The sequence below is a fragment of the Grampus griseus genome, assembly GCF_964374135.1.
Source record: "Grampus griseus genome assembly, chromosome: 5".
Classification (NCBI taxonomy): domain Eukaryota; kingdom Metazoa; phylum Chordata; class Mammalia; order Artiodactyla; family Delphinidae; genus Grampus; species Grampus griseus.
The window spans coordinates 142,760,506-142,783,358 of record NC_138998.1 but is presented as its reverse complement, the minus strand read 5'-3'; the positions used below and the strand labels follow the sequence as shown (position 1 = coordinate 142,783,358).

Sequence of the window (22,853 nt, the reverse complement as noted above, 5' to 3'; positions counted from 1 at the left end):
CTCCCGCCTCCGCCCGCTCCCCCTGCAGCCTCCGCACAGGCGCTGGTCCCCCCGCTCAGCCTCTGCCACCCCTGGTCCCGAGCTCCTGGGGCACCACTGAGCCCCTGCTCTGTGCAGTGTGCACGGCCCCTCGGGCTCAGACATCTGCCACAGCTGTGGGGGGCACGGGGGCCGGGGCCGGACCACCTACCCGGCTCCGAAGAGCTTGTGAGGCTGCTGGCCACTGCCAGGGAGACCCTGAGAGAGAAGAAAGGTGTGGGGCGCCTGTGGCATCCATGGACAGCTGTGTACATCCATGTGTACCTGTATCTCACATCCGTGTACATCTATGTGCACCCACGTGTATCTCACACCCGTGTACATCTGTGTACACCCACGTGTGTCTCACACCATGTATATCCACTCACATCTATGTGCCTCTGCGTTTATCCACGTACACCCATGCACAGATGTGTGTATCTGCACACGTGTGTGTATCCATGTACACCAGCGCACACCCATGGTGGCCCTCCCTATCCGGGCATTCCGCATCTGAGGATTCAACCAACTGTGGATTGAAAATATTTTTTTCTAAATTCCAGAAAGTTTCAAAAAGCAAAACTTGAATTGGCCATGTGCCAGCCACTATTTACATGGAATTTACGTTGTATTTACTACTGTTTATATAGCGTTTTTCTTGTGTTAGGTATGATGAGTAACCTGAGATAAATTAAAGCTTACAGGAGGACGTGCATAGGTTGTATGCAAGGGTCCTGAACACCCGCAGGTTTGGTATCTGAGGGGGTCCTGGAACCACCCCCCATGGGTACTGGAGGACGACCATGCGTCTGGGAACCCACGTGTGTTCGTGTGCATCCGTGTACATCTGCACACCTGTGTCCTGTGCACACCTGTGTGTATCCGTATACATCGGCTGCGTATACCTGTGCACACCTGTGCTCCTGTAGCAGGATTGGCCAGCCGGGCCGTCCAGGACAGACTCCCGAGGACTCATGACAGTGAAAGCTGCTTGCAAACCACGTGTCAGTGTAAATGGTCATTTTTATTTGGCGCCTGTTTGGAAACCACAGACACAGTTCACAGGACCAGCCCCTGCGGTTTACAGTCACAGCGCCTGGACAGCGGACCCTGGGGCAGCTGGGCTCTGGGCCACCCCGCCAGCTCCCCTGGAGATGCCCGCGCGCACCCGCAAATGTCCCCTTCACTCCTCCCACAAGGAGGGCAATGACGTGGGTTTTCCCCAAGACGTGCTGCTACAGACAGTGGCGAGCAGGGCCCAAGCACGCGTGGCCCGCCTGTGAACACGGCCCAGCCCCTCCGTGCGGCCTCGCCCGTCCCGGGGCTCAGCTGGGCAGCCTGTGGGCTCTGTCCTGGCGGGGGGCACGTGTGGCCTTCTGCCTCCGAGGGCTTCTGCCTCTCTGTCCTGCAAAGGTGAACCCAGGGCCTTGGTGCCAAGCTCAGGAGGAGGCAGGTCTGACCCAGGACTTGAGGCAGCCTGGGTCTGGGCCCAGTTGGGTCCCCAGACATGCTGCTGGGCAGAGCTGGTCAGGCATTGGAGTCAGGGAAGGAGTGCCCGGTGTGAGGTCTGGGCCCAGGGACCCGGTGCTGGTTTATGGACCCCAAAAAGCTCTCCCAGTACAGTCCGGGCCGGGCCAGGCTCTGTGCCGGTGGGACCTCAGGGGACACGGGAAGCCAGAGTGGGACAGAGAGGACCGCAGACGGGCCCACGTGGTGGAGCTGGCCGCACACAGCAGCACCAGGAGCCCCGGGGCTGTGCCGGGGGGGGGGGGTTTGAGCTTGGAACCTTGCACCCAGGGGAGTTGCTGCCAGAGGCTGAGAGGAGGTGGTCTCCCCTGGCACCGCGCGTGGCCCAAGAGTGGGCCGGCCAGCTCGAGAGAGGGCAGGAGGGAGGCCCCAGCGCCTCGTCGCGGCTGCCCTGCAGACAGGCCTGGCATTGGCGCCACAAGGCTTTCTGGGCAGGAAACAGAGCCACCAGCACCTGCCCGGGCGGTTGGGGGCCCCATTCGGCACCCGGGAGGCCTCTCCTCTTGCCTAAATGGGCCGGGTCCACCCCCTGGTCTGATTTGGGCCAGGAGGGCAGTACAGGCACCGAGGCTCTGGGGGGGAGGCGGATGGGGGGGAGTCTGGGCACCAGGCTGTCGTAAACTTTTTAAAAAATACACTCTTTGGCTTCTTTTTATTTCTGGAGGATTACATGAAACGTGAACCATACAGGAAAGTGTCCCAGCCAGGTCCCTGCCCTGGGCGCCAGCAGAGGCTCCCCGCGCGGGCCAGGGCGTGTCCGCTCCCCTGCCTGCCGCCTGGCTCTTCTCCGGCCCTCTGTCTGTGCGTCCAGCCGTCCGTGGCGCCAGCAGAGGCCCTACTTGGAGGAGGAGGCCGTGAAGCTGTTCTCGATGCAGAGGACGATGAAGGCGCTGTGGCAGCTCGCTGCTCTCTGCTCCAGCAGCCGGCCCGCCAGCAGCGAGGAGGCCTGGCCCGTGGCCGCCCTGGCCTCAGTCCGCCACGTCTCGCAGTAGCTCTCCGTCAGCCGGCGCCCGCTGGGGTCTGAGCCGTGCCACAAGCTCTTCTGGGGCCTGCAAGAGGCAGTGGCCGTCAGTCTCACCGGGGGCCACCCCCGCCCCACGCTGGAGGCCACACCAGGCAGGACAGGGCGTCTCCCAAAGGCGGAGGTTTTGCAGGATGCGGGGGCCGCTGGGAGGGCAGGGACTCGGGTGGCCGGGAGTCAGGCCAACCTCGTCCTGGGCGCTCGGCCTCCCGGATCACACCCCGTCCTGCTGCTGCTTTTGGGGGCACAGCCTGGCCAGCAGCGCCCAGTGACCTCGAGGGCTGACCCTGCGGGGCCTGGGTGGGCCTGGCTTCGAGGGCCCGTGTCGGTGTGGCCTCCTCGCTGGGAACGAGGCAGGCCTGGAGCCCACAGCCCTGCCCGAGGCTCCCACGGGCCGGAGCACGGCCCTGGGCGGTGCTCCTCGGTGAGGGCAGGGACGCGGGCTCGTCTGAGCCCAAGCCCCCGAGTGTTGGGGAACAGGGGCCTCACACCTGCAAGCAGGGGCACGATGCGCGTGAAGCCGACCTGAGGGCAAGCTAGCGACTTCCGCCAGCGTGTCAGGTAGGCACGCGTGTCCTCCAACCCAGAGGCTCCACGTTGAGGAATTTATAGAAGTAACTCGCTGTGATGTTTATGTGACAGACAGTGGGGGCTGGAGCCTGTCTCCCCAGCAGGAAGTTGGGGGCAGTTGCCCGGGGAAGCAGACCAGGTGAGGGTGTTTCAGATAACACCGCAAACGACGCTCTACTCTTCCTCCTGTGCTTTTGGGTTTGGGGAGTTTTAAGCCGCGAGCGTGTTCCAGGATTGGGTCAGCCTGGAAGCTCAAAGCCAGGAGCGTCGCCCATTTGCTCAGGGCTCTTGCATCCCGAGAGGCCGCGAGCTGCTGCGCCCACACAGCGGACCTACCAGGCGGGGTGCTGTAGGACGTCCCTGCCGTCGAAAGAGAAGATGCGGGCACCGGGCTTCAGCTGGCCCTCGGAGCCCGAGAACAAGGCCTCCCAGCTGGGAGACAGCACCTCATCCTGCGGAGGGAAGCGGGGTCATCCCGTCTCTGGTTAGCTCCTGCCAGAGGGACAAGCGGCCCACGCCCCCCCAAGGGGCCTCCCGCCCTCTCCCAGGAACGCGGGGCACCCGCCCCCAGCCCTGGACCCTGGGCCAGAGCGAGTCCAGCGCCTTTGGTCCCAGGGAACACAGGCGCTCGGCGCATCCAGAGAGCACGTGGTTCCGTTCGCGGAAGGAGCCACGGAACACGTCCCCGTGGAGAGCACCAGTGCAGGGACGCCCAGCCCTGGACTGACACCCAAGTGCTGAGGGCCCGAGGGACCAGCCCCCTCCGGAAGCTGGTGATGCGCCAGCGTGCCTGGCAGGCGGGCGCAGGGGTCGGGGGCCACGTGGGGCCTCCATGGGGTGCCCGTGGTCCTCAGGGGCGAGACCTGCCCGGCGCCCACCCGACCCCCGGGCCCGGCCCAGGTTGGGGCGTGCACGCACTCTGAGGTTGACGATGGGCAGGGTGGCGCGGTCTGCGCGACGCACGATGCTGTAGAGGTCCTGCAGCCGCGAGGACAGGAAGGCGCGGAAGGTGCCCGCCAGCCCCGCGGCGCGCGCCTGCTGGAAGCACTGGAAGTCGGCGCCGCGGATGCCGCGCAGGCCTCCCGACTGCGGGCTGTTGAGCGCGACCAGGTGCAGCTGCGGGTGGAGCCGCGTGTCAGCCCTGGTGTCCCGGGTCTTCGCGGCCACCCCCATCCCAGCCGACCCCGGTGGGTCTCTGGGGTGCAAGCAGGGTGAACCCCGGGGCAGCGGCGGGGAGGGGGGAGGGGGAGGGGAGGGGGAGGGGGGAGGGGAGGGCGGGTCCCAGCCCCAGCCCCCTCCCCGGCTGCTCTGGGCTCCAGACTCTCCACCCCCTGCGCCGCCCGGAGTGGTCACTCACCACCGGCTGGAAGTCGTGGTGAGTGTGGGCGGGTGAGGCCGTGGGGGTTGCCGGCCGGTGGTGCGCGTAGGCGCCGGGGTGCGGGGCCCCAGGGTAGGGCTGGGCGTGTGTCAAGCGCGGGGCGCTGGCCAGGATGTCGTCGGCCCGCCAGGACCGCGCTGTGGGGTGCGGGGGCTCCCGGCGGGGGTACGGGTTGCCCTCGTGCAGCTGCACCACGGGGGGCTGCAAAGCGGCCACCTCGTTGTCCTGCAGGCGGAGAGGCAGACAGCGCCGTGGGGCCGGGCCTCCTGCACCCGCGGGTCCCGCTACCCGGCCCTGCACGCCCTTCATCTGCACCCGGCTGTGCTCTTGGGCCGGCGATGCCGGACTGGAGGTGGCGAGCTGGACCCGGGGGCGCCCAGCGTGTCGGGCCAGAGCCGGCCTGGTGACACCTCAGTCGGGCTGGGTGGCCCTCTGCTCAAGCCCCCGGGTCCATCACCCTCAGGAGCCAGCTCCTCCCTGTGGCCCTGGGCACCCTCGGGCCGACCGCATCTCCCTGACCTCCCCCTGTTGCAGCCGTGGTACCAGCAGCCCTTAAGCCCCTGCCCGGTCCCTACCTCCAACGGTGACGTCGACCTCCAAACGCCAGCCCCTGTGCCCCACCCGCTTCCCAATTCCGTCCCTTTCCCACAGCAGCCAGCACCTTCGGACACCCGTTACCTGAATACCTGGTACCTGGTACCTACTACCTGGTAGTACGTCTAATGCAATCATAAGTTATAGAATGAATTCACGTATCTATCTGAAATGTCTATATTTATATAATTGTATGCTATTGCCTAGTCACCTACTGCCCTTACTGCCCGTCTCCCCAACACGATGTCGCCTCCGCGGGGCGGGGGCTTTGCCTGTTTCAGGCACAGCTGTCCCCACGCCTAGAACAGCACCTGGGACTAGGTGCTGCGTGAGAGAAGGGACTCCCCGAGCCTGGCGTCGGGGCAGACCAGCCCACACTGAACCCGGACTCCCGAGACCTAGCACGGAGCCCCGCTCTTGAGCCGTCTGAGAGGCCATGACCTCTACTCAGAGGAGCCACCGCCTGGGGGGTGTGACCCCTACTTAGGGAGACTGGAGTATCTTGGGCCCCCTCCCGCCTGCCCCCCTCCTTCCTCCTCCCCCCGCAGCCTGAAGGGTCTGTCCCCGTGCCCAGCCCTCTGGACAAGGGCAGACAGACAAGGACTCCGAGGAGCCCCTCGCCTGGGGAGGGTGACGAGCACGGTCTGCACCCCCTTCCCCGGCTGCACCCCTGCCCACCGGTTCCCCCGAGATGGTCGTGGGAAGAAGGGACGCTCCTTACCGTCCCGCGGGGAAGGGGCGTGCGGGCCTCCAGCTGGAAGAAAACAGGGGGTCACCCCGGGACCTCTGACCCAGCCAGCGCCACTCGCCCTGGCCGCCCCCCACACCAGGGAAGGCCGGCATGGCTGCGTCCCAGTGCCCCCCACCCGGTGCCCGGCACACAATAAGCATATCTGTTAGTTTAAAAACAGAGTCACTTCTCTGTGAACCTAAAACTGCCATAGAGCAGCTTCTAATAAAAGAGAGAAGTGGAGGGAAGCGGGTGAGGATGGAGGACGGCTGGCAGCATGTCCACGGGCCCCGCCCGACTGGTCCCTGCCGCTCGCCAGGCGCCGGGGCCCCCTGCAACGCAGGTCCTCTGCCTCCCGTCTTGTGTGTACCCTTCACCCCAAAAGCAAAGTGGTAAGTCCCCCCACCACGTGCAGGGATCGCCCTGTTCAGAACTCACCAGAACCTTCCGGAACCCGTTTCGGACCCGGACGTACAGCTCCTCTCTGTCGGCCACGTAGATGAGCCAGCCCTCCGGCACGTCGTGCACCTGGTCCAGCAGCGTCTGGTACGTGGCCCAGACCCTCACCTGCTAGAAGCCCAGCCCAGTGGGGTCCCCTGTGCACAGGGGGCCTCTGGGCTCATGGGGAGGGTTGGGGGCTGCGACAGTCTGAAGACCTACGTGGCCGCCTCCTTGCCAGACTGGCCCCATGAGCGCCAGGGGGAGACCTCAGCCCCCGAGTGCCTGGGCCACTGCAGCCTCTGCACAGCAGACCCGCCCTCAGGGACCTTCTCAACGCCCCTCCTTCATCCTCCTCCCCTGCCCATCTCAGACCCCAGCCACGCCTGGGTCCCCCACTTCTGCTTTGGAAACCTCGTCTCAGGGCTCTTGGCGCTGGGGTGCCCACCCACATGCCTCCAAAGGGAAGGGCAGCTGGGCAGTGAGGGTCCGGCAGGTCAGGAACAGGGTGGCGCTTACCCCTGAGGAGGTGCCCATGGATCCGGGCGGTCCTGGGGGCCCAGGTGGGCCTGGGGGGCCAGGAACACTGATAGCTACAAGAGAGAAACCAGAGGTGGGAACAGTGGCCCTTCCTGGATGAGGCTGGAGCCCAGGGCCCACTCTCCACCCGACTTACTCTGCCTGTAAGGGCCAGGAAAGGATGGGGGTCCCGGGGGCCCTGGAGGTCCAGGGGGCCCGGGAGGCCCCTGGCGTCCCTCGTAGCCGATGCCAGGGGGTCCCTGAGGTCCAGGAGGGCCAGGCTGGCCCTGGATGCTCTCTCCCTTGGGCCCCTAATGTGGAAGACAAAACACGGGGCGCTGTCACCTACGTCCCCAGGCTGGGGACAAGCAAGCTTGAAGGTCCTGGCTGCATTGGCCACGAGCCCCTGCAGGGAGCACGGCCCCCAGGCCCCCGTCCCCCCACCGCCCACGCGGGGCCTGGGAAACCCAGCCTTCCCACCCCGTGTGTCCCGCACTGGGACGGGGCCCTGGGACGCAGACAAGGACAGCCACCCACAGAGGTGCAGCCCGGAGGGCCCCCAGCCCTCCTCCACTCCTAGATGGAAGCTGGGGCCCACGGTCCCCAGACGCTTTCAGGACAGAAGGTCTCCCCGAGGGCATTTGGTGGAGAACAGTGGCAGCAGGAGAAAGGAGGATCGGATGCCCAATCCGGGACAGCAGCCACTACGCACCCACCAGGCTCCCCTCGTGGGTGGCCCGCAATCGGGCAAGGAACCGGGAGGGGCTGCTCGGGGCCCAGGCCGCAGGGGGGACCTGCCCTCGGCCCCAGGCCCCAGGGACCCCGGGGACGCACGCTCCGGTACAGGACGGGCCTGGGCCCGTGTGTGGCACCCACAGGCGGCTGGGGCCAGACTCACCGGAATCCCCGGGTAGCCTGGCGGGCCGGGGGGGCCAGGCACGCTGGAGCCGAAGAACCCGCCGCCCCCGGGCTCGCCCCTTTCTCCTTTCTGCCCGGCGGCCCCTTGGTCACCCTTCTCCCCCTGTGGATGGAAAAGCTTGTCGGGACAGCCCCGTTCCCAGGGCCGCGCGGGGAGGGGCGGGCGCCGACCCCCAGAGGCCCACGGTGAAGCCTCTGCGGCCCAGGCCTGGCCAGCCCGACAGGACGGGGCTCGGCCTCCCAGCTTCCCACTGCGCCAACCGAATTCCCGAAAAATGGAGCCAGGGGTGCGCGTGCTGGGTGGTGCTCTCTGGGGCCCCGTGTGGGGGGCAGCGTGAGGACCAGGGGTCACCCACCTTCATCTCAGCGCCCAAGTGAAGGAGGTCCAACGGGAACTGCCCTACGGGGGGGAGAGTTTGGGGGGGTCCAGTGAGGTGCTGTCTTCCTGCCTGGTCCACCCGTCCCCCCGCCCTCGACTTTCCCTAAGTCTCCTCTGTCTCTAATTTCTGTGTTTCTGTGGAGAGATCCCCTGCGTGTTCTGTTACACTTATTCCCAATCACTTGATTTTTTTGGTGTTTTTGTTCACGGTGCCTTTTTCCCTTCAGTTTTTATCACTGACACACAGCACTGCAGACGGTCAAGGGGGGCCGCTAAACGACGACTTACCGTTCGCTGGGAAATGACCGCCATAGGGCGTTTAGTTAACAGCCACCACCTCACAGAGACACACACACAAAGGAAAAAACACGCTTTTCCCTCGTGACGAGGGCTTTTCTCTCTTCGCACCTTCAAGTACACTGGGCAGGGGTGTTGGCCATAGCCGCGTGCCCCCGGATGCTGTGTCCTGGAACTGGACGTTGGTACCTTTGACCCCCTTCACCCCCCACCCTGCATCCCACCTCTGGCAACCCACCTGATCTTTTTCTAAATGGAGCCTTTTGAAGGTTTCATTTAGTCTATGACTGGCCAGCGATTGCTGTGAACTGCCCCTGTGACTTTGGTAAATTCACTCATTAATTCTGACGCTTTATCTGCGCGTCGCTTTGGTTGTTGGCATTCACAAAGGTGTCCTCGTGAGAACAGCGGGTTTATTTCTTCCTGCGCTTGTTTCTCTTCCTGCCCCCGCACCCTGGCTGGGCCCCGCGCCGGCGACGACCGGCCACCCCCCGTGGCCCCGACCCGCCACTGCGGAGGGTGGAGAGAGGGTGCCCGCTCTTTCCAGAGCACGAGGGTACCATCTTCAACGTCTCCTGCTGTCTCTTTCCCTCATCAGTCCCTCGAGGGCAGTAGTATTAGTCTTTTCAAAGAACTAACATCTGACTTCTTAGCTGTCACGATGCTTCCTCTTATGTACATTTTTTTTTCCATTCACTGCATCTCCCATCTGTTTTCTGGGAGTTAATCTATTTGTTTTCTAACTTCCTGGGCTGCATGCTTGAAGCGCAGGCTACTTAAGGCTGTGACCTTGTAGACAAGGAGCTGACAAGACCCTCACTCCTGGGTGGGAAAGCGACCTTGGCTCACCCTTCTCCTGTGGCCTTTCCCCTGGAAGCCTGATACAGGTGGGGGTCAGACCCCCAGGGTGAAGTGATGCCTGCTGAGTGAACCGTGGGCCTGGGGGGCTGGGGGAGCCCCAGATCTGGGCTCCGCCACGGCTGCTCCGGGAAACCCACGCCCGCCCAGGGCCACGAGGCTCACGTTCACGGCCGGAGCTCCTGTCCTGGGTCCCTCCTCAGAGCGGGGTGACCCCACTGCCACCGCGGGCCACAGCGTGAGGGCCGAGAATCCCAACCCCGGCCCTGGCTGCATGCTTGCCCCTCAGACACATCCTTGTCCTTCAGCTCCAGGGTTTCCAGTTCTCACCGTGGCCTCTCCTCCCCGCAGGTGCCCTGCCCGGTTGTGTCTTTGATGCTCCCTCGGGGGGAGACAGGCCTGAGGGACTTGCTGTGTGCCCGGCGTGGGCCTGTGGCCTCCCATGTTGGTGCTGGGACTGGGGGCCAGGTTGTCACCTGCTGTTCAGACCTTCCACCTCCCAACTGACCCGGTCTTTCTTTGCTTTTCACTTCTTGAAGCTATGTTGCTGCTGGCGTAGAAATTTAGAATCGTTGTGCTTTCCTGCCGGGTTTACCCCATTATCATTATGGAGTTTAAATAAATTTGGCAGTACTTCCTGCTTTAAAATACACTTGTCTGACTTCTCACGAGCACACACACACGGCTCCCTTCTCACCAGACTCCCACCCCCTTCCCCCTCAGCTCTCACATCCTTACACTTGGGGGTGCCTCTTATAAGCAGCACAGCTCCGTCTTTAGACAGGAGAGTGGACCCGCTCACTGAACATACGCGCCAACGGCTCTGAGTTTAATCAGCTTCACTCCCTGTTTCCTGTTCCTCCACGTGTCCCGAGTTCCTCTTCTCCTTTCCTGCCGTCTTCGGGTCGGGTTTTTTCTCCCTTCCTGCTCGGTTATCAGGGACACGTTCCCTCCTGTTCTTGGCTGGACCCTGAGGTGACAGGTGCGTCCTTCACCTGGGTCTGATGTAACATCCTCGGGGCCAGGCTGGGTCTCGGGGATGTGACCCCTCTGCGGCGGGGCCGAGCGGGGACGCGGGTCTCACTGGTCCTCCTGCTCTACCTCCGTCCCCGTGTCACCAGCACCACCTCCTTCTCCCCAGCGGCCCTCGCGGTCCCCACTGAGGCTCGTGTCCTGAGAGGCCTGGCTGCCCACGTGCTCTTCCTGCAGAAGATGGATGTCTACCGGATGCAAAATTCTAGGTGAGCGGTTACTTTCTTCCGACCTCTGGGACCCTGTATGGTCTCTGGCTCCTCTCATCCCCGTGAGGAATCAGCTCGTGTTGACCCTTCGCGCGAAGGGCTCCTTGAACCTTTCCCGGTTTGGAAGCTCGGCCGTGACGCCTTCAAATGCTCTTCTGCCCCAGCCCCACCGCGTGTCCTCACCCGCACGCGTCTGACCTCCCTCGGCGTGTCCCGCAGACTCCGGCTGACCCCTCCCCCCCTCGGCTGTGTCCCGTCCGCCTGAAGTCGCACGGAATCCTGCGGGTTTTCAGCCCCAGAATTAAACCCGACTCTGGCCCTTGGGCTCCAGCTCTGTGCCGCCATCGCCTCTTCTCTACGTCTGGGCATCATCGTCACGGCCCAGGCCAAGCCTGGACTCCTGTCAGTGCTGGCTGGTCGCTTGCCCGCTTGGGAATCCCAGGCCCTCAACGAGCTCACCTTCCTCAAGGGGAGGGTTTGCCTCTGCTTCCGGCAGCTCGCAGGAGAACCCCGAGCTTACGCAGACGCTGGCAGTGCCCGGGGGGCCGTCTCGCCTGGCTTCTGCCTGGCCCGCGCCCGGCATCACACTTTTTCTCCTGCTTCATCGGCTGCAGAAGCGGGATTCGGGGAGGCGGGGGGGGGGTTCTCGCCGTCCCAGGGGACAACCGAGGTGCTGGGAGTTCACCCCCTGGATAAGCCGGGCCGATGAGGCCCCCGCGATGCGCTGGGGGTGCCGGGTCTCCCCTGGGAGGTGCACACTGGGGCCCAGCCCTGCTCCTCAGCGAGTGGGGGGCTGGGACATCCTGCCTGGCCACCGCCTCAGGCCCCTGTCCTTTCAGCCCCCAGCCCTGCCCCGAGACCGCGGGGCCAGCCAGGCGTCCCGTCAGAGCCCCCTGAGCCCCGAGGGCCTCCTTCCTCCGGGAGCCGGGTGGGCGGGTGACCACACACAGCCCAAGGTCCCCAGAGCACTCTCACCTGGTGGCCCGGGTGGGCCCACTTCTCCTTTGTCACCCTTCGGTCCAGAAGGCCCCTGGTGCCCTGGAGGAACAGAGACCCCAGTGCCTGTTACTAACGATGTGACAGAGGCGCCTGGGACAGGCCCTCCTGCCCACGCATGGCCCGACCCTGGTGGGCACTGTGTGCACTGCAGGCCTGGACCCGGGAGGGGGCAGCGTGTGAACCCAGGGACAGTCAGAGCAGGAGCTCGTGACCCGCGGAAGTGCCCAGTGGTCGCGCCCCAGGGGCTGCAGCCTCTGCTCCCAGAGGCCACACCACTCCTGCAGGGAGGGGCTCGAACAAACAGCAGGCTTGGACGGCCGGTGGGTGGCCGCTCGGTGTTCACTCCCATCCACGGCCGGCCCGCCTGGAAGGCTGTGCTGGGAGGACCCAGGAGCCCAGCAAAGGGGGCCGTGATCAACCGGGACTGGGGGGCCTGGATCATCCAGCACCCCCGTGAGGGCCGCCCACACCCTGCTCTGAGCTGCGGCTGGAAGGGTGACCTGCCCTCCCTGAGGCCCCAGGACCCTTACCTGGCAGTCCCGGGGGTCCAGGGCGGCCAGACTCCACAAACGCCTGCAAAGAACAAGCCAAAGATGGCCGTTGAGGGAGACGCTCCAGAAACTGAGGCCACCACCCACCCAAGGGTCTGCGAGGCCACACCCCCAAGCACCCCTGCCCCCCAAGACAGAGAAGCAGGGAGGGGGAGGGAGAGGACACAGGATTTGGAGTTGGGAGCCCGGTCACGACATGACTGCCCCACGTGGTCACTTCGCGTCACTGAGTCTTGTGAGGTAGGGGGCGTTCACCCCCCAGGACCCCAGGGCTCGCGTTCAGGAGCCCAGATCCGGAGAGCTCTCCCTCGACCTCACTTCCCCTGGGGGCTTGTCTTCTAACCAACGGCCCACCAGGTGCGGCCTACAAGGCAGGTGGGCCTGGGTCCCACCACCGCGCCCCTCCCAGAAGCCCCCCCGCCAGGGGCTCGGAGGCCGTGGCTCCGGCTGCCCTGCCTGGGGTTCAGCCCTCCCGGGTCAGCGGAGGGAAAAGGAAGCCAGTGCAGGGAAGAGCGTGAGGATGCAGTGGGAAGAGCAGGTGTCGCGGTGACTTACGTTGCTGTCATAGACAGGAGTCCCGGGAGGGCCTGGGGGCCCTGGGGGCCCAGGTGGGCCGGGCGGACCCTGCGTGGGGGGGAGAGAAAGCCTGGTCGGTCCACACTGGACGTCGACACTGGCCAGGACAGCAGATGTGGGCAGGAACGTCTCTGAGAATCACGGTGAAGTCAGAAAACATCAAATGGAGAAGGCGTCCAGTTTACTCTGTGGTCGTGGGTTCCGAGGACAGAGCTGTCCCCTTCCCGTTCCCAGAGCCTGCTCAAATCCTCCCACGGAGACGTGCGGGCGGCCGTCTGGGCTGGACACGACCTCGGACACGGCTCGTGTGGTTGCTAACTGTCAGCTGGATGAAGGTCAGTTCCGTTCATTCACCCGCTCACAGAAAAAGGACAAGCGGCCGATTCAGGTAGTGTCAGAAGAGCCTGGTCTGAAAGCAACGGCTCACTCGCCAAAGGGCTGGCCTGAGTGATGAAGGTGCCTGGGGACAGGGTCCCGGGACCTCACGGGCACCTGCTCTCGGGCCCCTGGGCCCCTTCGCCCCTACCCTGCGGCCGAGGAGACAGGGCTGGCAGCGGAACAGAGGCGAAGCTCAGGCCCACGAAGAAGCCGGACGCGCTGGACGCCTGACCAGGGCGCGCGCACAGCGGCTGGCGCTCCGCCTCTACAACTCAGAACCGCGGGGGGAATTCGAGAGCCCCCCGTCCTGCTCGACGGAAGTGGCCCGGCCCACCTCCATCTCAGAACTCTGCAAGACGCCGCCTCGTGTTCTGAGATCTCATGAAACCACTGCAAGGAGGAGGGAGCCCGAACGAAGACACGCAGTGACGGAAAACCCGGAAGAGCCGCGGCCTGAGCCACTGACTCAGGGCCCGGCGTCGCTCGGCCAGGCCGGGTGGGAGGGGCTCCAGGAGAAAAGGCACCGGGTGCAGCCGGCGGGCCCACTGGGTGCCCAGCGGGGTCAGAGGCGAGTCCTGCATCTCGACGGTACCGTTTCAGGTAGAGGTGATGACAGGGCCTCACCCGGGGACTTCACTGAACCCTCGGCTCCCGAGGCGGCAGTAACTGCAGCGTGAAGGCGGTCGGAGCGAGAGCCCACGGGCCAGAGGTGCCCACCCCAGAGCCCACGCGGCCTACAGGCCCTTCTGAGAAAACCACGCCGGGGCACCGTCCGGGGGCCTTGGCGCGTGTGTGTGCGTGTGCGCGCACACGTGTGTTCGTGTGCACGGGGTCTGCGTGTCCGAGGGCCACGAGGCTGCTCAGAAGCCCCCCACAGGTGAGCTCTGGGACCCGAGCCACTGCGGCCAGGCCTCCCACCCCCGCCTGCCCCACGGAACACTCACCCTCGCGCTGAATCCCACGCTGGCGTCTCCCGGCTCCCCCTTCTCCCCTTTCAGTCCATTCATCCCGGGGCGCCCCTGGGGCAGAGCACAGTGGGTGGCCACTGTGAGGGCTGGCCCAGCTGCTCTTGTCCCCACCCAGGGCCTCCTCGGGGTGCCCATCCCTCTGCGGCCCAAGCTGCCCGCGAGCGGGGTTGGAGAGAGCCACGCTCTGGCAGGGGCTCCCCAGGAGGAGGACAGCGGAGAGACTGCAGCCCACTCCCCTCCGGACCCATCATCCACACCCGGCACGAGACCCAGGGACTCACCGGCCGTCCAGGGAAGCCAATCTCTCCCTTGTGCCCGGGCCGCCCGTAGGGACCCTGTTGGGGGTGCCAGGTTTTAGGTGAGCCGTGACCGGCCCACTGCCCCACGCTCTCCCTCCCGACCCCTGCCCCCGCATTCAGAGGTGCAGCTGGGATAGAAGCTCGGCTGCCACGCCTGCCCAGCAGCCAGGTAGGAGACGGTGCTCTCCGCACGCGCGCACGTGCACCGCGGGCAAGCCTGGGCCTACTCACCGGGGGTCCTCGGAAGCCAGGCTCACCCTGAACAGAAAACCAGAAGGTACCGTGAGGTGGCCGTAGGTCACGCCCCCCGCCCCCGAGGGGTCCCCGTGCCCATCTGGATGCCCCTGGCGGCGCCCGAGGCACTGACAACACCCAGGAAGAAAAGGAAGCAGCAACAGGGAGAAAGCTCTGATGGGGTTTTGTGTCCCGGGGCCCAGCCTGGGGGCCCCGAGACCCAGGGGGTCGGCCCCACAGCGCCCGGGCTGGAGGGGTCTGTGGGCCCCGACCTCAGCTGTGACACACGGCGGGGCTGGCAGAGTTCTCTCTGCCCTGTGGTCCCTCGGCCCGTCCGCCGACAATCCTGGGGGCCTTTGGGGACCCCCTGCAGGCCTGTCCCCAACAGCCTCCTGATCCAGACCCAGCTCTCCCCAGGGCTGGGGGGCAGGGGACCCGGGGCACAGGCCCCCGTGGAGCCCATTCCCAAGCCCAGCCATGCTGGGCCCCCTCCCGAGGAAGGCAGGCCAGGATCCCGCCCCCAGAGGCAGTGCCCCCAGAGGGCCAGTCAGGCACCACAGGGGTGCAGCTCCCACCGGCGAGGCCCAGGCCGGGGCCCCCAAGAGCCCCCGGCTCCTCTGCAGTGTGGGCTCCGCTGCCGGGCAGAGGAGAACGAGGGGCCGGCCAGGCCGAGGCTGATCCGAGCTGCAGGCCCCGAGGGGCCCCGAGGTGGTGGGAGGGGAACAGACGGACGGGCGAGGGGCCCAGGCTGCGGAAGCTTCCAGAGCCCATCAGCAGAGGCTCCCACGCACGGGCAGGAGCTGCCCCTCTCAGGAGGACAAACCCCTCTATGCCGTCTCCACGGCCCCCAGGCCCCGCTGCCCGGCCAGGCAGGACGGAGGGTGCCAGCTGGGCCCAGACGCCCCCTCACCTTGGCTCCTTTCTGGGCGGAGGTCAGCGCTCTGCCGTCAGGGCTGAAGACCATGCCCGGCTCACCCTTCTCGCCCTGGAACAGGGGGGCGGGTAAGGGAGGCGGGTTCCGCAAGAGCAGGCCTGGCGCCCCCCCCCCCCCGGCCCTGCAGTGAACCGCCCTCGGCACCGACGCGACAGACCAGGACGCAGAGCCGTGAGCGGGGCCTCTGGCAGGTCCAGGGAAAAGACCAGAGGGGCGTTCGCCCCAAGTTCCCGGGCACGGCGCCCCTCCCCCCGAGCGGTCACCCGGTGACCCTGGACGGCCCCTCACCTTGGGTCCCGGGAGGCCCTGCTGGCCTCTGGAGCCCAGGTCTCCCTTCGGCCCGGCTGGTCCCTGCAGGAGACACAGAGCGCTGCCCGGAAGGCCCCTGCCTCAGGGCCGTGGCCCCCCCGCCCCGCCCTACACGCCCGCCCGACACCCCTGTCCGGATAGGGGCTCCGGCTCCGGTTCCTCGGCCTCACGGGGGCCCACCCGGCCTCCTGCCTGCGAAGCAGAGGCCCCGCGCCCGCTGGGGAGGTACTCACGGGGAGGCCTGCGAGCCCCACCCGGCCCTGTGGAGAGAGAGACAGCGACGGTCAGGACCTGCCGCGGGGAGGTGCACGGCGCCCAGCCCGTCCCGGGGCCGCACGTACCTCGGGGCCCGGCACGCTCGCCAGCGCTCTCTGTGCACGAGTCAGCAGAGCCAGGGTCCCGGAGGAGGAAGGAAAAGGACCACGTTTACCATGAACACTCAACTCCCGTGACATTACCCACACAAGACCCACAAAGAACACCAGGCAGTCAACGTGAAAGACATCGTCCCGGCTTTGGCATCAAGGTCCCTGAGACGAGAAATGACGCACCCCCGGGAGTCCGCTCCCGCGCCACAGAACCGGCCCGGGACCCTGGGACCAGGTGGCAGTGCCCCCCACTCCCCTGGGTGCTGCGCACGGGGGCCGGAGGGGGCCTGTCACAGCTAGCGCGGGTGACATGCGAGCAAACAGCACGACCAAAGGGCAGCTCTGGAAGGGCCACAGCTTCGATGCCAAGAAGCCCCATGGAACCAACAGACTGGGCCCCCCGTGTCTCTGGAGATCGCCCTGCAGGCGGAGGGCTGGGGACCTGGGGCAGAGCATGTGTCCACCCATGCAGGGTTCTTACGTCCTGCTCCGACACGTAGACGACAGGCCCTGGGGGTCCGGGGGGTCCCGGGAGGCCTGGCTGCCCCACTCCGTCCTTCCCTGGGTCGCCCTGGAAGAGAGTTTCCCCTGGGGTTGAACTGCAGCCCAGCCCGGCTTCTGGTGGGGGCTTCTGGTGCCCACGGGGTGTGAGGAGACGCCTGAGGGCTGAGCACAGTGGCCCACAAGCCCCCACCCCAGGCAGGGCAGGCTCTGAGCCCAGATCCCGCCCAAGTCTCTGCACCACGCGGGCGGGCACGGGGCAGAGAGCGGCACCCCCGGCCCTGCCGTGCACCCCCGGCCCTGCCGTGCACCTGCCACCCGTCCACGGATGCCCGCCAACCCCCCGCAAACTCACTTTCTCTCCCTGGGGCCCTTTTTCTCCTTTTGGTCCCTGTGGAGACAGGAAGGAAATCGTTCTTCATAAACAGCACACGAGCCCCGCTTCCTGGAGACCCCAGGCCCCCGGGACTGGCCTTGAGTGAAGATGTGGTTTCCCTACATTGACCAAATGGGGCCTGGAGGGTGGGGGGTCAGCCACGCAGGAAACCCCCCAAGGCACCCTGGACCGCCGGCTCACGTCCCACGGAGCTGGGGTCTCCGGGCCCTGTGGGGACCCTGAGATACACACTGGGCACCAGCTCTCACCCAGGCGTAGCTACTTTGGGGCTATCAGCCGCAGCAGCCCTGGGTGGCCACTCACCTGGAGCCCGGCTGCACCCTCCCTGCCAGGAAGGCCGGGGAACCCAGGAGCTCCGTCTGCTCCGGCCTCTCCCTGCAGTGGACATAAGGAGAGCACGTGCGTCAGCCGCGGCACCCGGGGGCCACGGTGACCCGGAGCTGGCCAGGCGGGGCTTTCCGCTGGCCACCAGCTCACACCCGATTCAGCCTGGTCTGTTGACCAGGTTGAGGGAGATTCAACCTGCTCGGCCTCCTGGGGAGCGCCGTGGGGCAGAGGCGGGGGCAGGGGGCAGAGGACTCTGCTGCGGAGCCGGGAGGGAAGGGAAGCTGTCCTGTGGGCAAACCCGGGGGGGCCCGCGGGGGCCAGGGGGCCAGTGGGAGAAGGATGCTGGGCCTGGCGTGGACTCACCCATTTCCTGAGGCCCCAGGCAATGGGGACCAGCCAGGCTCCTGGTCTCAGCCTGGGGCCCCCGCCCTGCACCCCAGGCCAGGGCCGCTAACGACTGTGCATTTCCTGAGCCCGAGGTGCTGTTCTTACCTTGGTCCCTGGTGGCCCCGCGACTCCAGGATCCCCCTAAAGTGGACAAAGCGTTCTGTGGGGCCGCGAGCGCTGGCCAGGCCCCCAGGCAGCGCCCACCCCTCCTCAGGTCACCAGGTGGTCCCCACGCCGCACCCCGCAGCTCAGAGCTGAGGGTCCCGGGCCCTGCGCCCACCCACGCGCTGAGCGCACGTGGCCTGCACTGTCCTGGAAGCCAGGCCACCACTTCCCGCAGAAGCAGGAGCACGCAGGTGACTTCACCTTGAACGGTTCAAGGAAGCTAAGAAGTGCGTCCTTCTAAAGAAGCCACCTTTCCAACTGTCCCAAAGGTTTGCACATCAGAGCAGAGCGCTCCAGGAGGCGGGGTGGCGCAGCTGGCCGCGGGGGACCCCGCACTCCCGGACCACAGGGCGGCCCTCGCCACGCCCCCCACCCCCGGGAAGGGTGGGAGCTGCTGTCCCCCAGGGGCGGGGAGCGGGCAGGGCCAAGCAGGGAGGCGGGGCCAGCGGCGGGAGAGAAGCACGCAGGTTCTGCCGGGCGCCAGCCACTGCACCCCAGGCTGGGGGCTCCTTCCCTGAGCCCCTCGCTCTCCCCAAGTCCGCACACGCCTGGCACGTGTGGAGCCAGAGATCTCGACTCACGGGGTTAGAAAGATGGGACGGCACCACCCCCTGAACCGAGCTCTGGGGACCGCCTCCCCGTTAGGCTTTTCTGTGTTTTGCAAATTTCCCACGAGGAACTCGGGGCCACTGAGCAGTAGCTCCTGGCGGGGAGGGGGTGAGCGGCGGGCGCCCCGGACTAACACATCTCTCACTGACCTGGACTCCAGGCGGGCCAGGTGGTCCCTGTGGGGGGCAGAGAAGGAAGAGGGCCGGGTCAGTGCTCTTCCCGCCCCTCGGGGGACAGCCTTTCCCCGCAAAAAAACGAGCCCCTCTTATAAAACACGGAAGAAAAGGGCGTTTGTGTCACCAGGGGCCCGCACACCCCGGAACCCCACCAGAGGTGGCCTGTCCTCAGCAACACGTGGCGTCCCACAGATGGTCCACAAGCCGGCAGCGGGGAGGGCGTGAGAAGCCACCCCACCCGAGGGTCTCCATCACCCTGAGGCCACGCAGCAGCCCACAGACCCCTCCAGAGGTCCAGCGGCAGTGGAGCTGTGTCCTGAGCGAGAGGAGGGGACCCTGCCCTGCGCCCTCGCCCGGTCACCTTGTGCCGCGGCAGCCGACTGCTACTGCCCCACGCTAAGCCATGAAGGGAAAGGCGCTGAACGGAAAGGGGCAGAGCCGCTCTATTCCACCAGCTACCTCCTGCCCAAGTGGAAATCCTCCTCAGTGGCGCTCAGAACAGGACGCCCGTCCCACCCCCCTCTCGCCGGGCTGAGACTCCAGGGCCAAGCTGGACACACTGGTTCGAGGTCCCCTAAGCACCCCCAGTGGGGTCTGTGTCGGCCCCACGGGCTCCTGGGGGAGGGAGCCCTCTCTCTGCCCGTCCCAGGCGTCCTGCCCCCGGGACGGCCCCTCGTGCGTCCGTCCGGTCTAAGCTCGGTTACCTCTGGACACCAGGAGCGCCAGCTGGACCTAATCCTGACCAGTGCACATGGCGACGTTACAACAAGGTGGGATTTCATAGGAATCCATCCATTTTTCACAGGAAAAGTGTCCCCGTTTTTCTTTAACTAAAGTTCTGCTCAGGTCAAAACTGTGTAACTTCCCCAAAGTTAGGGCCATAAAGAGAACTGGACTAGTATATCCCAGGAAGACCTGTCTTTGGGGCCCATCCTGCCCCGTGGTCGTTCAGCTCGACCCCCACACTGGAGACCAGTGGCCCGAGGTGGACAGTGTCCTGGAGGCAGGTGGCTCGCTGGCTCTGCACGGCTGCTCCTGGGCCCACTGGAGGCCAGTCCCAGGGACCCCCCAGGCGGCCCCGCCCCCAAGCTGACCAGGCCCAGCTCTGGGGCAGTACCTGCGGCCCATTGGCACCTCGGGCTGTCGACCAGAAGGGGCCCCCGGAGCCTTCCATGTCGTCCTGGAGGAGAACACACAGGGACGCCAGGGTCTGTGTGTCTCCTCATAGGAAGAGACCTGCCCCAGGCTGGGCAGGGATCCAAACGCCCGAGCGGGTGGCTTCTGAGGGTGGGGTTGCCCGTGGCAGGGCCCCTGCTAGGCGGGTCATGGGGACGGCAGGGCTGACACGCGGGGCTGCCAGTGCCCCCCATTCAGCGCTCACATGTGGGGACTCTGTCACCAGCCGGGAGGAGCCCAGGCAGGGGTGGCATCAGTCTGGCTGCTGCCCGGCAGTGCTGGTCAGCGTGGGTGCCCGAGGACGCCTGGGGCCGCAGAGCTGGGCTTTCTGGGGGCCAGGAGCAGCGGGTACTCACAAACCCCGCAGCGAGTCCTGGGCCTGGTGGCCCGGGGGGGCCCGGGGGCCCTGGTGGTCCTGCTGGTCCGGGGCGTCCTGCCAGGCCGTGCTCCCCAGGCATGCCGATGGGGCCGGGGTCTCCCTTGCTTCCCTGCACAGGTGGGAGAGGTCATCACCCTCGGCCCTCGCGGTGTCCCTAAGCCCCAGGCGCCACTGCACTGCCGGTGCACCTGTGTTTTCTCATGAACATTTTACATCTGAAGAGCCGGGGGGTGAACAACCAGCCAGGAGCTACGCAAACCCCAAGCACCTCTTTCTTCTGGCCTCACCAGACTTTATCCACTTAACAAGACCCCCAGGTGGGGGCCTGAGACGCTCCTTTCGGGAGGGGGGGGACTCGCTGGAGGAAGCAGGGCGGGGGCCCAGCACCCCACTGCCACAGGGATGAGGGAACCGTGAGAGCGTCCGTGCCTGGAGCCGGCCCAGGCATCTCCGTCAAGGCGCTCGAGAGCCCTCTCTCAGGCCTGAGTGGCCTTGGTAGCTGAGCGTCTAACTCTGGTGTCCAGGGTCTCCAACCACAAGTGGAGTCTGGCCTCACCTGTGCTGAATTTCACCCCCGGCGGCAGCCTTTTCCCTCACTGTAAACGTCACCAGCTTTCCTCGTTTATCCCTGAAGCCCGTGCCCGTGTGTGCGTGCCCGTGTTTACATACCCGAGTCTCTACTCTGAACCCCGTCCCTCCCTCCAGGCCCCTCCAGTCCCACTGTCGTCCTCCCCCTTCTCCCCACGGGTTTTCCCGGCGGACGAGTCTGGAGCTGCACCACCACGGCGGCCTCCCCAGTGATGGGCCCTCCCTCCTGGGAAGGCTGCCAGTTTGGCTCCTGGAGGGGCTGGGGCGGCCTCCCCAGGACCAGGCCTGTGTGACGGTGCTAGGGACCCACTCGGACCCACTGGGGCCCCAGCAGCACCTGACCACCAGCAGCCCAACCCCCCGCCGCGGCCCCCGGGACCCCAGGGTTGCCTCCGAGACATCTGCTCGCGTTTCGTCCCCGAACCAGACTCGGGGGAAACGGTCTCGCAGGACAGACGTGGTGCCTGCTGCCAGGGCGGTTCCCGGCCGGACCCCACGATCAGCGCCCGGGAGCTCGACCCCTCGGCCGCCATGCCCTCACCCCCACCCCCTCGGCTGGCGGGCCCATCCCGCCCAGGAAGAGCGGCGGCACTGGGGCTTTGTCTGTACCTTGGGTCCTGGGGCGCCCGCCTCGCCCTGCGGGAGAAGAGAACAGTTACTACACAATCGGACCAGGGTGCAGGCAGTGAGAGAGAGCAGACAGCGTCTCACTTGCTTTATCCCGGCCCATGAGGTCAAGTTTTCCCCTTGTACCAACTACCTCTAAAACGCCAAGCGTCTCCTCTTGGCCCTGGCGCACCCCTGGCTGTTCCCACCATCGCCCCTGTTTCAGATGGGGATGGAGGCTCAGCCGTGGAGGGGGCAGGGCTGACCTCGCTGACAGCAACCCTCGCCCCCTGCCCCCCCGGAACCAGGAGGAGAGTCCTTTTAGCTCAACAGCTGCAGGGCAGCAAGCTCGGAACACAAACGGTTCCCTTAAAACTGGCCTCCTCTGCTGAGCCCAGAACAGCCAGGTTCTCGCTGAAAGATCACAGGGAAGTATCATCTCCAGGTGACTGTGTGGGCACCTCCCGTGGTCCATCCCCGAGAAACCACATGGAAACCACGGGCCCCGGTCACAGGTGTGTGCTGCCTTGAAAGTTTCTCCATTATCAATGCAACCAAAATGGAAACTAGAAATAAATTGTCCAAATCAAGTAAAGCGTCGAGACTCTTCAAAACCATTAGGCCAACTGTCATCACGGAGAAACAGCATCATGTAGTGAAGTCCTGGATTTTTACAGGGGCCCCAGCGGCCGGTTCTGAGCCAGCGTGGGAAGCCCAGGGTTCCCCGGCTGTCGGACCGAGAAGACGGCGGCTCCCTGTTGAGTTAAAGCCGTCACCGCCCTGCCCTGTGGCATTTCTCCTCTGTTGACCCGGGGCCACGCCACCCAAATACCCACACGCCGCCACGGCGCTAGGTCAGGTCCGCCCTGGATGCCGGGGGAGTGACTTACAAGGCTGCCTTTCTGGCCGGTCTGTCCTGGTTGCCCATCTCTTCCTGGAGGACCTGGGGGTCCCTGGAGAGGGAAGAGCAGAGCGTGAGGCCAGATGGAGAATGATTCGGGTTAGCAGAAGACCATCTGTGCATCCGGCACCCGAAACACTCCCGGGACACGGCCCAGAGTCCCACGGCTCACGGGAGACCCGCCCACGTGCATGGTCAAGGGCGTCGGACAGTTCTGTTCAGGTTATTATTTCTTCCTTCCCCCTTTTTAGTTTAATTTGAGTCGCCAATCAAATTAGAGAGGATGAGAAGGGCCGCCAGCCCCACGGGGCGGGGGTGGCCTCGTGTGCAGAGGTTGGGGCTGGTGGGCGGCCGTGGACTCTCAGTAAAGGGTCATCGCGCCTTCAGCAGGAAACCGCGTGGCCCACGGACTCTGTGTCCCGAGCACGATTCTGGGTGAAAACCAGGTGCACACCCGTGGTTCCTGGGACCCAACAGCGACACCTCCAGGCACCTGCCAGGCCACGGTGCGGTGTCCCCAGTGCCAGGAGGGGGGCC

General features: G+C 65.8%; 1 protein-coding gene across 3 annotated transcripts in view; it reads right to left on the bottom strand.

Moving 5' to 3' along the window:
- Nucleotides 1-2,161: 2,161 nt before the first annotated feature.
- The window catches only part of COL18A1 (collagen type XVIII alpha 1 chain), a 97,421-nt gene continuing 76,729 nt past the window's right edge, over nucleotides 2,162-22,853 (bottom strand). For 2 of the 3 annotated variants that reach the window (XM_082655682.1, XM_082655680.1), the window contains 29 exons: nucleotides 22,306-22,368; nucleotides 21,419-21,445; nucleotides 20,199-20,330; nucleotides 19,784-19,846; nucleotides 18,640-18,666; nucleotides 17,822-17,857; nucleotides 17,306-17,377; nucleotides 16,961-16,996; nucleotides 16,586-16,675; nucleotides 16,078-16,107; nucleotides 15,970-15,996; nucleotides 15,716-15,778; nucleotides 15,404-15,478; nucleotides 14,491-14,517; nucleotides 14,242-14,295; nucleotides 13,937-14,011; nucleotides 12,594-12,662; nucleotides 12,018-12,060; nucleotides 11,464-11,526; nucleotides 8,070-8,113; nucleotides 7,694-7,816; nucleotides 6,953-7,106; nucleotides 6,796-6,869; nucleotides 6,277-6,408; nucleotides 5,830-5,862; nucleotides 4,494-4,739; nucleotides 4,055-4,252; nucleotides 3,473-3,588; nucleotides 2,162-2,594 (listed from right to left, as the gene is read on the bottom strand). In XM_082655682.1, coding sequence (XP_082511808.1) covers nucleotides 2,381-2,594; nucleotides 3,473-3,588; nucleotides 4,055-4,252; nucleotides 4,494-4,739; nucleotides 5,830-5,862; nucleotides 6,277-6,408; nucleotides 6,796-6,869; nucleotides 6,953-7,106; nucleotides 7,694-7,816; nucleotides 8,070-8,113; nucleotides 11,464-11,526; nucleotides 12,018-12,060; nucleotides 12,594-12,662; nucleotides 13,937-14,011; nucleotides 14,242-14,295; nucleotides 14,491-14,517; nucleotides 15,404-15,478; nucleotides 15,716-15,778; nucleotides 15,970-15,996; nucleotides 16,078-16,107; nucleotides 16,586-16,675; nucleotides 16,961-16,996; nucleotides 17,306-17,377; nucleotides 17,822-17,857; nucleotides 18,640-18,666; nucleotides 19,784-19,846; nucleotides 20,199-20,330; nucleotides 21,419-21,445; nucleotides 22,306-22,368 — 2,406 coding nt within the window. In that variant the 3' untranslated portion in view covers nucleotides 2,162-2,380. The remainder of the gene's footprint in view (nucleotides 2,595-3,472; nucleotides 3,589-4,054; nucleotides 4,253-4,493; nucleotides 4,740-5,829; nucleotides 5,863-6,276; nucleotides 6,409-6,795; nucleotides 6,870-6,952; nucleotides 7,107-7,693; nucleotides 7,817-8,069; nucleotides 8,114-11,463; nucleotides 11,527-12,017; nucleotides 12,061-12,593; nucleotides 12,663-13,936; nucleotides 14,012-14,241; nucleotides 14,296-14,490; nucleotides 14,518-15,403; nucleotides 15,479-15,715; nucleotides 15,779-15,969; nucleotides 15,997-16,077; nucleotides 16,108-16,585; nucleotides 16,676-16,960; nucleotides 16,997-17,305; nucleotides 17,378-17,821; nucleotides 17,858-18,639; nucleotides 18,667-19,783; nucleotides 19,847-20,198; nucleotides 20,331-21,418; nucleotides 21,446-22,305; nucleotides 22,369-22,853) is intronic. The other variant, XM_082655681.1, reaches the window with a different exon arrangement.